We start from the raw sequence: 12,914 nt of genomic DNA on the forward strand, positions 1-12,914 counted from the left end.
TATGATTGGGGTGAGACGACGCTCAGTAAGTAAATAAGATTATTATTAGTGTGTGGCTAAAATGAGCTTTTAAAGAATTTCGTAAAACAATATTTAATAATATAACTTCAAGACTGCTTTTAGAATAAATATAAATTTAAAAATTTCTGCATAAAACTTTTGTCATCAATTTCAACCGTAAATCTTTATAATCATATATTATAACTGCTAAATTAAACTTTTAACTTTAAAACTGTAAAAACATTTAATGATAAACATACATATACTTTTCCTTATACGTTTTCCTTAGATCGTCATTTAAGCACCAGAATGATCCTTTTCACGTAAACTTATACTTTTCCTTCAAATCATCAGTAACTTGTATACGTAATTAAATATGTATAAACATATATTATAAAAACCACCCTTAGGCCTGTTTGCCGTAAGTCATGTTTACCCCCATGACTGGGTTGTGCGGTCCGAAGACTGGACTTAGCTGGCTGGCCGACCAAGCTAAATCAACGTACGTAAACTTTAAGTGAGATTTTCCTTATTAAGTCCTGGACTTAAACCAGGTGTGCACTCAGGAGAAATCCACTAACATAAATAACCACTCTGTAAACAGTGTGGGTGCACTCTGATCCGTATAAACTTTAAGCTGCGGTACCGAGCATCTGTAACTTTGAACTTTCGTTGCCATAAGGGGTTTGAAAATTATCTTATTATCATTTATGCAATTTAAAATAATATCGTGAAAATCTCATCTTTACTCATATTTACATAAAAAAATGTAACGTAGAAATAAACTCATGCCACACAATTTTTGTGTTAAAAATATATATATAATTTTATTTTTGAATAGAAAGAAATGCTGAAAATTTACCCGAGGGGATTGGAACATTTCTTAACCCAAAAATAGATGCAAGTATATTAAAGATAGAACTGGTATAATTAAATATGCGTGAAAATAAACTCATGAAAATTTTGTGGAACTAATTGACATAATTAAAATTTACGTGCAAAATAAACTCGGGTATGAATTTAAAATAAAAAGAAACTAACATAATCAAAATTTACTTACAAAATAAACTCGGGTATGAATTTTAAATAAAAAAGAAACTAACATAATCAAAATTTACTTACCTTCTTCTTTTACCGTGTGCTACGAACACAATAATTATCTTTAAGAAATGAGATCGGAAAAAGTGGGTGATTGAGAATTTATTCAAAAATTCTCTCTCCACCACAAATTCTTTCACTCACTAATCCTTCTCTTCCTTGGAAAATTGTTGTGAAAAATGAAGGTTGAGAGCTCCCTATTTATAGGAAAATTTTGGGGAAGAAATGGAATTTATAAAAGTATGGGGAGATGGGTGAAATTATAATTTTTAAAAATTAAAGAATGGGCAAGGGATGGGCAAGGTATGGGTTGAGTGGAGGCTATTTGGGAGTGCTTGCCACCATTCCCACTAAATAAATTTTTAATTAATTACTTACCTAATTAATTAATCCATTACCTAACTAATTATTTTATTATTTTATTATTTTTCTTAATCATTATTATCATTATTATTATCATTGTTATTAATTTTAAACTTGAGTGGAGGCCATTTGGGAGTGCTTGCCACCATTCTCACTAAATAAATTTTTAATTAATTACTTACCTTATTAATTAATCCATTACCTAACTAATTATTTTATTATTTTATTATTTTATTATTTTTCTTAATCATTATTATTATCATTGTTATTAATTTTAAACTATATTTAGTATTTATTTTATTTTATTTTATTTTTGAACAAGAATTAAATTTAAATTTTAAAAACTCATGTGGGCCCCACATGGTCTTGTGGGCCCCATGTAGTCTTGTGGGCCCCACACAATTTCGAGACCCAAATGGATCGTACGTAATTCCAATAACTCTTATACGATTTTATGCATCCTGCATAGTTTTGAGACTTGTGAAAACCTTCATACGGTTTCGGGACTCATGTGGGCCCCACACAGTCTTGTGGGCCCCGCATAGGATACCTATATTATTATTATTTTATCATATATTTCTTCAAATTATATCAGTTAAAACATTGTTTTATGTACTCATTTACGTATATAAACAGTGTCTTGTGGCTCCGGGACTCATGTGGACCCCACATAGTCTTGTGGGCCCCACATATGATACCTATATTATTATCATCTTATTATGTATTTCTACAAATTATGTCTGTCAAAACACTATTTTATGTATATATACTTATTTACGTATACAAACAGTATCTATCCTGTTTATCCTATGAAATTCCATTTTGACCAGGCCGACCTCCAGGGAGCGACTGAGCCGCAATGGTCTCTGAGCACTCGCTAAGACAAGGTCTTTCTTAGGCATCAAACATGGAATCAAGGATCCTACAGAAAAACACTTCTGTATTGATATTAACTTAATGACTATTTTTATTATTTTATTATTATTGTACTTTAATCATATATATATATATATATATATATATATATATTTTTGGGTCATCACATGAGACACCTCTTAGTAAGGAAGAACACAGGTTATATCGGTGTGTGGCATTTGAGTGTTATCATGATACACTAACATGCATGGATCAATAGTGAAAACAATCAAAACAGTTCCAGTATTTTCACAAACCAAGCAATACAATCTAGTGTCGTCACACCCTTCGGCTCGAAGCCAGACTGTTTGGTGGTATTTCACACCCTCCGATAAAAACCGGTGATCTGGTGATATTTAACACCCTTCAGCAAACGCCGATGCCCCCAGTAACCTGGCATAGCATCAGCGTTGAACCGGTGTAGATATGGTGTTCGCACACCCTTCGACTCGAAAGCCAGCCAATCTAGTGGTATTGCGCACTCTTCGACAAAAGCCGAATTTTCAAACCTGGAACTATTCAGAACCCCGTTCCTATTTCACCAAAATACAACATATACATGCTCATATTACCAAACAAACCACACCCATTTGGCAATTTAAATCATGGTTTTCCAAACAAATACAGTTTAAACAAGTCAAGGCACGGTCATCCCAATAACACAGTATAAATCAACATATACCCACAGTTTTCAACAAAACCAGGGATGCAGCCCGTCGCCCCCTTTTTCCCAAAATTGTAATAATGAAAAACCCATAGTTTTTTCTGTTATATCCCCCTAAATGAGTAGCCAAAACACACACAGGACCGTGGACCACAGTTTCACCAAGTCTGATTTCAAAAATAACCAATATAAACATAGTTCCCCTTACCTTTTCCCCGAATTACAAATCCCGAACTCCAAGGCCCCTAAACAGCGAATCGAGTTCCAAAACCTACAAACCACGGTACAAAATATGCTCACAAGACCGTTATCTACAAAGCTACCGCATCAGAATTGAAAACCGAGTCTTACCTCGATTTTCGCTGAAACCGAAAAATCTCCAAAACGAGATTCCAATCTGTAGAAGTTGTAGAGAATCCTTCCATGATCCTCGTGGTAACTTCAGATTTCCAATTCCATCAACGATCGGTGAAGAAATCTAAAGAAAGAGAGAGAGTAGGGAGAGTTTTAGAGAGAGAGAGAGATTTTCTAAGTTACTTAGTGAAGAAGTAATGAAAATTTCCCTTTATAGCCCTTTGACCCGGCCCAATTTTGTCGACGAAATGGTGCCTTCGTCGACGAATCAGTGGCCTCATCGACGAATCTGGCATCTTCAGTTTTTCCGAGACTCCTCGGCTTCTCCTCGTCAACGAGTTTCTGAATTTCGTCAACAAGAAGAACAAAGGCTTCGTTGACGAAATATGGCTTTGTTAACAAAATCTACCAAATTCTAAATTTTGCCTCTCTCTTATTTATTTAACCCATTTATCACGGTTTGGGTTCTTACATTATGAATTGCTTCTCATTAACATACAAAAATAAGTCTTGGCTAGATAAAGTGGTTTATTGAACCTAAATTAACAATCAAAAAAGGGTATACACTACACCAATTCATACCCACTAAAATCATGCTTTGCTTCATTTGAATTGCAAGGAAAGACCAAGGTCTTACACCATTGCTAAGGTGATGAAATCAAGAAGTATATATCCTTCAAATCTAGAAATTATATGTTAACAACTACATGTCTAGAAAATTATATGTAAGCTTGCTCATTACTTAGAATAATACATAATGCTATGAGCAAGCCATCTTATATCTAAGCAAGCCCCCTACACTTGGTAGAAAACCCTTTTTTTAATACTAATTTTGCACCTTGAAAGTTGAGGTTTTCAACTTTTGAACCTCTTCAAGGTTTGGAGTGGAGATGAATTGAAAGCCAAAAGGATACTTGATTGAGTTTTTGTTCAAACTTAGTGGGAATGTAAGGAACTCATTATTAATGATTGGTATAAAAATATTTAGAAGAATGAAAGTCCCTACAATATACATTAAAATTGCTTCATGTTTTATGTACTGAAGCAAAAATAATCAATATTTGCATATTTTGCTCAAACTTATATGTCAATTGATCTATCTCCTTGATAAACTAATTTTAGTAAAATTTAAAAATTTTCATAAGATGAGCCAAATAGAATCTAATTGGTTAAATTATGTTTTTTATACGATTAAATATGAAAGTACAAGTTATTGAGACTTAATTGTTGAATTTTGATAAATAACATAAGTACTTTTTCAAATAAGTTAGAACATAAATTTTGTCTCCTAAAAAAGATTCCAATAATTAAATATTTATAACTTTATGTTAAAAGCCTTGAATTCGAATATTAAGAAGGGTAAGAAAGAGTATGGAACAATAGATGTGTTATCTCCCAGTGTCTAATCCGAGCCTAGCACATGTGGACATTTAATCAATCAAAAAATATTTTTTAAAAAAATTTTATATTAGTTTTATACTTTTACAAAGATACCAACATAATTAATTGTCTAGCGCAAGCCCAGATCATCCAATCGATTAAAAAAAAGAACATAATATTTTTAATTTAATCATTTTTATTAGTTTTATACTTACCTAGCACAAATGTGATATATGTAGTTAATATGTAATTCTATTACCTAGTGTCAAAAGAGAGAGAGGTACAGATAAGGATGAATAACAAAAGTGGTGTTTTGATTATCTTATTGAAGTATATTATCATTTTTTGTGGCTTGTATAAATGAAGTGAACATCAAGTTGTATGATAAAGTAATGATTAAGCTCTGTGCAAAGCATTGACTAGCTCTTAATCTAAACTTAATTGGGGCATGGTGTGGTGTTGCCACAAATCATTCAGCTAATTAGCCTTCACATGAGCAAGTTTGGACTCTGATAATCAGACAGTTTAACTTATTTGTTTTTTTTTTGTTTTTAATTCTTGGGTAACATGCTCGGAGAATGAAAGGGATGAGGGAGCATATGGGAAATGGGTGGAGGTGTTTTAAGATGCTCTTCTAGATTTGACATTTGTTTCTCTCTCTCTCTCTCTCTCTCTGATTATGTTATTTTTGTTTTTTTGTAGAGTCGTGGAATCATTTTCTATTTTTCTTTCTCTTTCTTCTTCACTCCACCTCTTGCTCTTCCGAGCCTCGCGTTGGATGACTAGAAATATAAAAAGGGCATCAAAGAAAACAGAAGTTTACATTCATCAGGTTTCAGCTGTAGTATTTTTGAACGGTAAGCAACCCATTTCTTCTTTCGTAAAATTTTTTTCAATCCTTTTCAGCTTCCCCTGTTTTCAGATGTGGGAAGTCTTTGGAGAGAGACAGCCAGCGTAGACTCCCCAGTTGAGACAACAAAAGGGTCATTCTCTTTTCCACCTTCTTTCTTCTGTGTTTCTTGATTATTTGAGAGTTGTAGTTACTTCAGAGAGAGAGAGAGAGAGAGCTAAAAGGGGTTTCAAGAGGCTGGGATAGGTTGCCTCTGATCCACGGAAGTCAAGTGTTATGTGAAAAGAGGTTCATCTTGGAGGGGTTTCCTTGTGACTCTTGGGGCTATGACTTTCCTGGGTTTTTTCTCATGACCGCCCTTTTCTTTTCTGTTTCTCTTTCATGTGTTTGGGGATAAGGGGGTTGGCTTTCATTCTGATTTCTTTGTATTAGTTTCTTTTCTTCCTGAATTTGAAGGTTTTTATTTTTTTTAAATGGCTGTTTCTCTCGCACTGTAGTTGATAATTGATGGAAATGGGTGGAGAAGAGTCCAACCGGAGGAGAGGGAGTTGATACTTGATAGGGCCTGCTAGACGGTTCTGACTTCTGACCAATCTAGTTAGGGGTAAAAATTTTCCTCAAAACGGAAATTTGAATCCGTTGCTGTTCATCAGATCTGCCCACCCATTTCCTTTTCACTGCCTTTTAGTTTAGCTCATCTTGGTGGTGTAATTATCCGCAATTATTGGCTGGTTATTGGGGTTGTTAGGCATGGAAAATGGCCAGTGGAAACCTACCACTTGCGTTCCAAGATCATTCCTGATGATAGAAGAAGGTGATGGATGGATTAGTTGAAAAATGACAGGTTGTTTAACTTTTGAGGGGGCTGAGAGTTACTTCTCTTCCTACCCAGATAAGGATTTTGATGGAGCAGATGTCTCCGGCGGTTGCAGTGCCATTTAGCCTAGGTAATTCGAACTGTGAAAAAAACCCAACTTTAGCTAACTGTATGGATATTACTAGACTTAAGCTCATGGCGGATGCTACAGATTTGTTGTCAGACTCTGCAGCTAAGGTTTCTGCGGAGTCCATTCCCTGTGGAGATGAGGATTGTAGTTGTGGGGATTTGCATAATGAGGTTGGTATTATAGGGGTGTCAGTGCCGGAGAAAAACTGCAGGGGAGGAACTGCTTTGTTGGGTATGATAGCTGAGGACGAAAGCAGTTGGGTTGCTAGTGATACCATAATCCTGGAAAATGGGGAAGATGATTCATTGTCAGTGGAGGGTGATAAAATCCCTGATAGCCCTTGTTCTCTATCTGTTGCAAGTGAGACTAGTAGCCTATGTGCTGAGGATTTTTTGGCTTTTGAGGCTAACTCTGTGATTGAAAGACAAAGTTCTGTTGACATTGAGAATAGCATTTGCAGTGGTGAGATTGTTGCAAAAGCCACTGATCTGGGGGAGTCAAATGTTGAGCAAGAGACCCTGAATGATCCCCCTGCTGCAGCAACAATCCTTGAGGAAGTGGTTCAAGATGGGCCTGATCCAAAATCATCTGCAGTTGTGCTTCAGTTGCCTTTGGAGAAAGGGTTGAGTGGAGCTATTGGCCGCAGTGTTTTTGAGGTGGATTATGTGCCCCTTTGGGGATTTACATCTGTGTGTGGAAGGAGACCAGAAATGGAAGATGCAGTTGCTACTGTACCACAGTTGATGAAAATTCCCATTCGAATGTTAATTGGTGACCGGGTACTCGATGGCTCTAGCAAGTGTCTAAGTCACCTAACTGCTCATTTCGTTGGAGTTTATGATGGCCATGGTGGTTCTCAGGTACCATTTTCTTCCTTCTGTTTTATATAATATTTGTTTCTCCAATTTGATTTTATTTTTATGTTTTATCTATTTTTTTGTTTCTATAAGTAAACATCTGTCATTTGTTTTGGCTTTTTTCCTTAAGGTTGCAAACTATTGTCGACATCGCATGCATTCCGCGTTGGCTGAGGAGATGGAGGTTGTTAAGGAAGATCTGAGGGTTGGAGGTACAAAGGATAATTGCCACGAGCATTGGCAAAAAGCATTCACCAATTGTTTTCTTAAGGTTGACTCGGAGGTTGGGGGAATAGGCAGTCTTGAACCTGTTGCACCAGAAACTGTTGGTTCTACTGCTGTTGTTGCCATTATCTGTTCATCTCATATCATAGTGGCGAACTGTGGAGACTCAAGAGCAGTTCTTTGTCGTGGGAAAGAACCAATGGCATTGTCGGTGGATCATAAAGTAAGGGTGCTGTAGTTATATTTTACATAGTTCACAATTGATTGTGAGAAATTGACATTGTTCTTTTCTTTCTTAACTTTCAATTATAAATCATCTCAGCCTGATAGGGAAGATGAATATGCAAGGATTGAAAGAGCTGGAGGCAAAGTCATACAATGGAACGGGCATCGTGTTTTTGGTGTTCTAGCAATGTCAAGGTCTATTGGTACATGTTTCTTCACTATACTACTTTTTCCATTTCATGTTTTCAAGATCAGATGTGGTTCAATGTCAGTTAGTGGTCTCTCTAATTAGTAATTACAACGATAGAAGCTATTTTGCCCGAGTGATATTGTTAACATGAAGCAACTTTGTAGTTGATCTATTTTCATCATAAAGGATACAAGGACGCATGGACTACTTTCACTTGGGGGAAGGATTCAAAGGTGAAAAGCAGATTTTTCAGAGTCAACAAAAACAGATTATAACATTTTGGAAGGGAAATATTTTGCTCAGGAAAACATTAGGCAATTAAATCAATAGCGTTTGGATGACAATTGCCTATACTAATTTGTGGTTCAGTAAGCCTTAGTGGGTCTATAGTACATCTTTCTTATCTTTTGAAAACAAAAGGCATTTTTTTAAATCGGAAAAAAATAATGGCATTTTTAGATTTCATAAAATGGCTTCTTTTCCATTGTTTATTGGTGGATTATGCCCTGATCTTATGTTGTTTACAAAGTTGCATATGAACTTGTTCTCAAGTTCAGTTTTTGTTTTATGAGATTAGGTCAATGAGAACCAACAAACATGCCATTTTGATTATCATAGCATCTGATTTGTTGGGTCTGTGCATTCATGTCATTATAAATTGTACCAAGAAAATGATGAACGTGGACCTAGTTCCCACTAAAAAACCATGCAAGTGTTTGTACTCCTCTAACCATCCTTGCTTGTGGATGCAGGTGACAGGTATTTAAAACCTTGGATTATTCCAGACCCAGAAGTGATGTTCATTCCCAGAGCAAAAGAAGATGAATGCTTAGTTCTAGCTAGCGACGGCTTATGGGATGTCATGACAAATGAGGAGGTATGTGATTTGGCCCGAAAGCGGATACTTCTTTGGCACAAAAAGAATGGTGTCACGCTTCCCTTGGAAAGGGGTGACAGAATTGATCCTGCAGCTCAAGCGGCCGCAGAGTGCCTTTCAAACCGCGCCCTTCAAAAAGGGAGCAAGGATAACATCACTGTGATAGTGGTGGATTTGAAAGCTCAAAGGAAGTTTAAGAGTAGAACATCATGATAATTTCAACCCTGCATTCAACTTCTTGATTCAACTGTATAATATAAAACTTTACGTGGTTTGACATATAGCCTATAACCCATCTGTTTTTCACCTGGGCTTTGTGGCTTTAAGGGAGTAGCAGTATGTGTCCCATATAAAATGCACCATCCTCGTAACCTCCATTGTTCTAGGAATGTAAATCTTAGCTGCTTGTAGTAGTAGGGGTTTAGGGAGCCCCGATTCCCATATGCTTTGATCAGCAATGGGATTGGGCCAATTGTATTTGTTATGCCTCTTAGCGAAAATGCTCCATGAGGTATGTTCCTTCATATTATTTTCACCATGTGATGCCTTGAAGAAAGAAATTAGCACATTTGGGAGATAGGTAATGAATTGATGTTAATGATATTATTGATGGATGATTTTTTTTTTTAAGGTTTATTTTAGTGCTTTTATGGCAGATTGGCAATTGGGGAGGCATGATTTGGTGGTTTTTTGGGTTTGCTTGTTCTGTTTTGTTGCGTCTTTTGGGGGAAGAAGGGATTCAGCGGTGGTGGGTTGTCTGCTTGTGTATTTGAGTGCATTAAATTTTTTTCATTTAATACTAAACTATGCCTCTTTACTATATTAGGAATATGAATTATGAGTATCGGAAATGGCCGAATGGATAAGGTGGTAGATTTTGGACCGGGGATGCATTGTTTCTTCTTAAATAATCCTTTCTATTGTGAAAAAAGCAAAAACAAAATAAAACTTGGATTAAACACTCGGAGAACAATTTCCTAAAATAATCTAGGAGTGGAAAATTCATAAACGTAATTGGGTTTGCTCTCGATATTTCCCCTTTTTTACTTTTTTTTGTTTCGCAACATAAAATAAAGTTTTCTAAGCTCGATTTCTTTGAAAGCATGGTCTAGTTTATGAAACTCAACTTTTGAATTTTTGTAAAGGAATGAATGGAAAATCAAAAGTATAATTGGAGTATTATCGTATATTTGATTTTGATATATTTAAATATATTACCTACCTAGAAGAGATCAGAGCGCAACATTATGAGGATAGTTATTGCTCAAGTCAACTGCCCAATCGGAGCAATTGACGCCCACGTTATAATAAGCAAAACAATTCACGCCAATGAATTAAGAATTGGAGCGATTCATATTAACTCGTCAATAAATGACATTACACCCTTAGGTCAACTTCCGTCACTATAAGTAGGGATTTGGAGAAGAGGTTAAGGTATTTCATCCTAACACACTATACTGTTGCATAAAAACCTCTCAAACTCATCCCTTTCTTAGGCATCGGAGAGGTCCCCCAGAGTACACCCTGGGTCTTCCAAGCCACTTTTATTTGTCTATTTTCAGGTGGTCATGATCCATGATCGATTTGTGAAGATTGTTCAATTTTCAGTTGTAATAGTTGGCGCCGTATGTGAGAACTTCTTGAGAAGTTTTCTCTTTTAATCCTTGATCATTATTACATCAAATAATTGAAGGTCGATGCATTGGCTCGATTGAGATCGTCTAAAATGTTGTCGTTCGACACCTAGACGTACTCAACGCCGTCTGATCCATCACCGATCGGGACCCTACCCAGCACAATCTCTTCATTTGCGGCCTTGGATGGAACACTGCCATCAAGAACCTCCGCAATCTCTTCTCCACTACGATGACCTCAAAGAAGCCGTAGCAATCCTTGGCAAGGTCACCAGGAAAAGTAAAGGGTACGGGTTTATTACGTTCAAGCACGTCAATGGCGCTTTGCTCGCGTTGAGGAAGCCAAGTAAGAAAATTAACGAACGAATAACCGAAACCTAGCTTGCAAGATTGGGAAATTTCGGATCTAATGTGAATCCGACTATAATTGATGTTTCTATGCGCAAGATGTAGCCAACGTGCCTATTCTCAAGGTATGATTTTTTTTCTCCATCATAAAATAATAATTCTAAAAAAACAAAAAATAAATGCCACAGTTTCAACGCTTAAAGAGCTCCGCCTTAATGGCTAATAATAATTAATAGGATGTTCAAGTTATTTAATTGATTGAACAATGACCTATGCACCAAATGCATAATGGGGTCATGACAGTTGCACTGTCAGTCAAATAAACAAAGTCAAGTTTTGAAATTCTAATGGGTTGGCTGAATGCACCATGGGGTCAGCAATAATGACTCATGCACATTCATGTGCGCTGAATAGTGGTCTGAACTATGAATTTGAAATTGCAATTGGAAATTTGAATTGAAATTGCAACGCACACTAAAATTGCACAATTGTAACAACTGCAATCGGCAAAACCCCAAACAGCAAAATTGAGCTCCTTAGTGACATTCTGTCGAGCACCTGGAGCCCAATCAACTGAATAATCCACACCATAATCAAAACAAACAGTAACAAAATCATCGTCATCAATGGTAGACATCTTGCAGATCTCAATTTCAAACTTCAATCGGCCACTGCATTCACAACCCCATGTCCAAAAAATTCAACATGGGACTCACGGATCAATTGGGATACCATCGAATAATTTGAGTTTATAGACCCCACAGATGACATAGATGACACGAAAATAGTTTGCAAAATTTATAACACTGCACGCTCATCTGCAATTCCCTTTACCGCAAATGATCGAACACTTAGTGCATATCTAAACCCTTTGAAACAAATCCATCCCGAATCGATTTCGAATCCTAACTGATATTGAAAACACTAGAACTCACATCTTTAACCCCAATGAAATCAAAACTACAAGAACTTGTCGAATTGAACAACCATCCCAGCATCATAAATTACCAAAATGTTACTAAAGATATAGCCCAAAAGATGAGTAAAGCTCATTAGGTAAAGAAGAATCAGTCCAACTGATGAGCAACGCTCATGAGGTCAGAAGATTGCCCAAAAAATGAGCACGACTCATTAGGTAATGAAGAATCAACCCAACTGACGAGCAATGCTCGTGAGGCCAAAAGACTGCCCAAAAAATGAGCACAGCTCATTAGGAAAAGAAGAATCGGCCCAACTGGTGAGCAATGCTCGTAAGGCCAGAAGACTGTCCAAAAAATGAACATAATTCATTAGGCAAGGAAGAATCAGCCCAACTGACAATCAACGCTTATAAGGCCAAAAAACTGTCCAAAAGATGAGCACAACTCATTAGGCAAAGAAGAATCGGTCCAACTAATGACAAAGCTCGTGAGGTCAGAAAACTGCCCAAAAAATGAGCACAACTCATTAGACAAAGAAGAATCGGCCAAACTGACAAGCAATGCTCATGAGGCCTAGAAACGATCCAAAATATAAGCATGGCTCATTAGGGTAGAAACGGAAAAAATTAAGAGCACGATTCATTAAGCCACAAGCAACCTAAAATGCCTTAAAAAGAGTTGCTCGACGAAAAAAAAACTACAACAATAACAACTTTCGAACTTTAGAAGCCAGCTTCAAAAATTCGAACCTAAGGGGGGGCAACTGATATACCCCAAATATATCACCTACCTAGAAGAGACCAGAGCGCAGCATTATGAGGGCAGTTACCACCCAAGTCAACCGCCCGACCAGAGCAATTGACGCCCACCTTATAATAAGCAGAACGATTCACGCCAATGAAGTAAGAACCAGAGTGATTCACATCCGCACCTTAACTCGCCAATAAATGGCATTACACCCTTGGGTCAACCTCTGTCACTATAAATAAGGATTTGGAGAAGAGGCTAAGGTATCTCATCCTAATACACTTTACTGTTGCATAAAAACTTCTCAAACCCATCCCTTA

General features: G+C 36.7%; 1 protein-coding gene across 3 annotated transcripts; it reads left to right on the top strand.

Annotated features, from left to right (window-relative positions):
- The first annotated feature begins 5,191 nt into the window (after positions 1-5,191).
- On the top strand, positions 5,192-9,569 carry LOC131151935 (protein phosphatase 2C 77-like). 3 transcript variants are annotated; one of them, XM_058103441.1, is made up of 5 exons: positions 5,383-5,631; positions 6,122-7,431; positions 7,559-7,876; positions 7,976-8,081; positions 8,821-9,569. In XM_058103441.1, exons 2-5 carry the CDS (start codon positions 6,529-6,531, stop codon positions 9,156-9,158), a joined length of 1,665 nt encoding a protein of 554 aa, XP_057959424.1. In that variant the 5' UTR covers positions 5,383-5,631; positions 6,122-6,528; the 3' UTR covers positions 9,159-9,569. The 3 variants fall into 3 exon arrangements, with proteins under 3 accessions (XP_057959422.1, XP_057959424.1, XP_057959423.1); XM_058103440.1 differs by having other exon boundaries at positions 5,474-5,757; XM_058103439.1 differs by having other exon boundaries at positions 5,192-7,431.
- Positions 9,570-12,914: the final 3,345 nt, after the last annotated feature.

The sequence above is a fragment of the Malania oleifera genome, chromosome 3 (assembly GCF_029873635.1).
Source record: "Malania oleifera isolate guangnan ecotype guangnan chromosome 3, ASM2987363v1, whole genome shotgun sequence".
Taxonomy (NCBI): Eukaryota; Viridiplantae; Streptophyta; class Magnoliopsida; order Santalales; family Ximeniaceae; genus Malania; species Malania oleifera.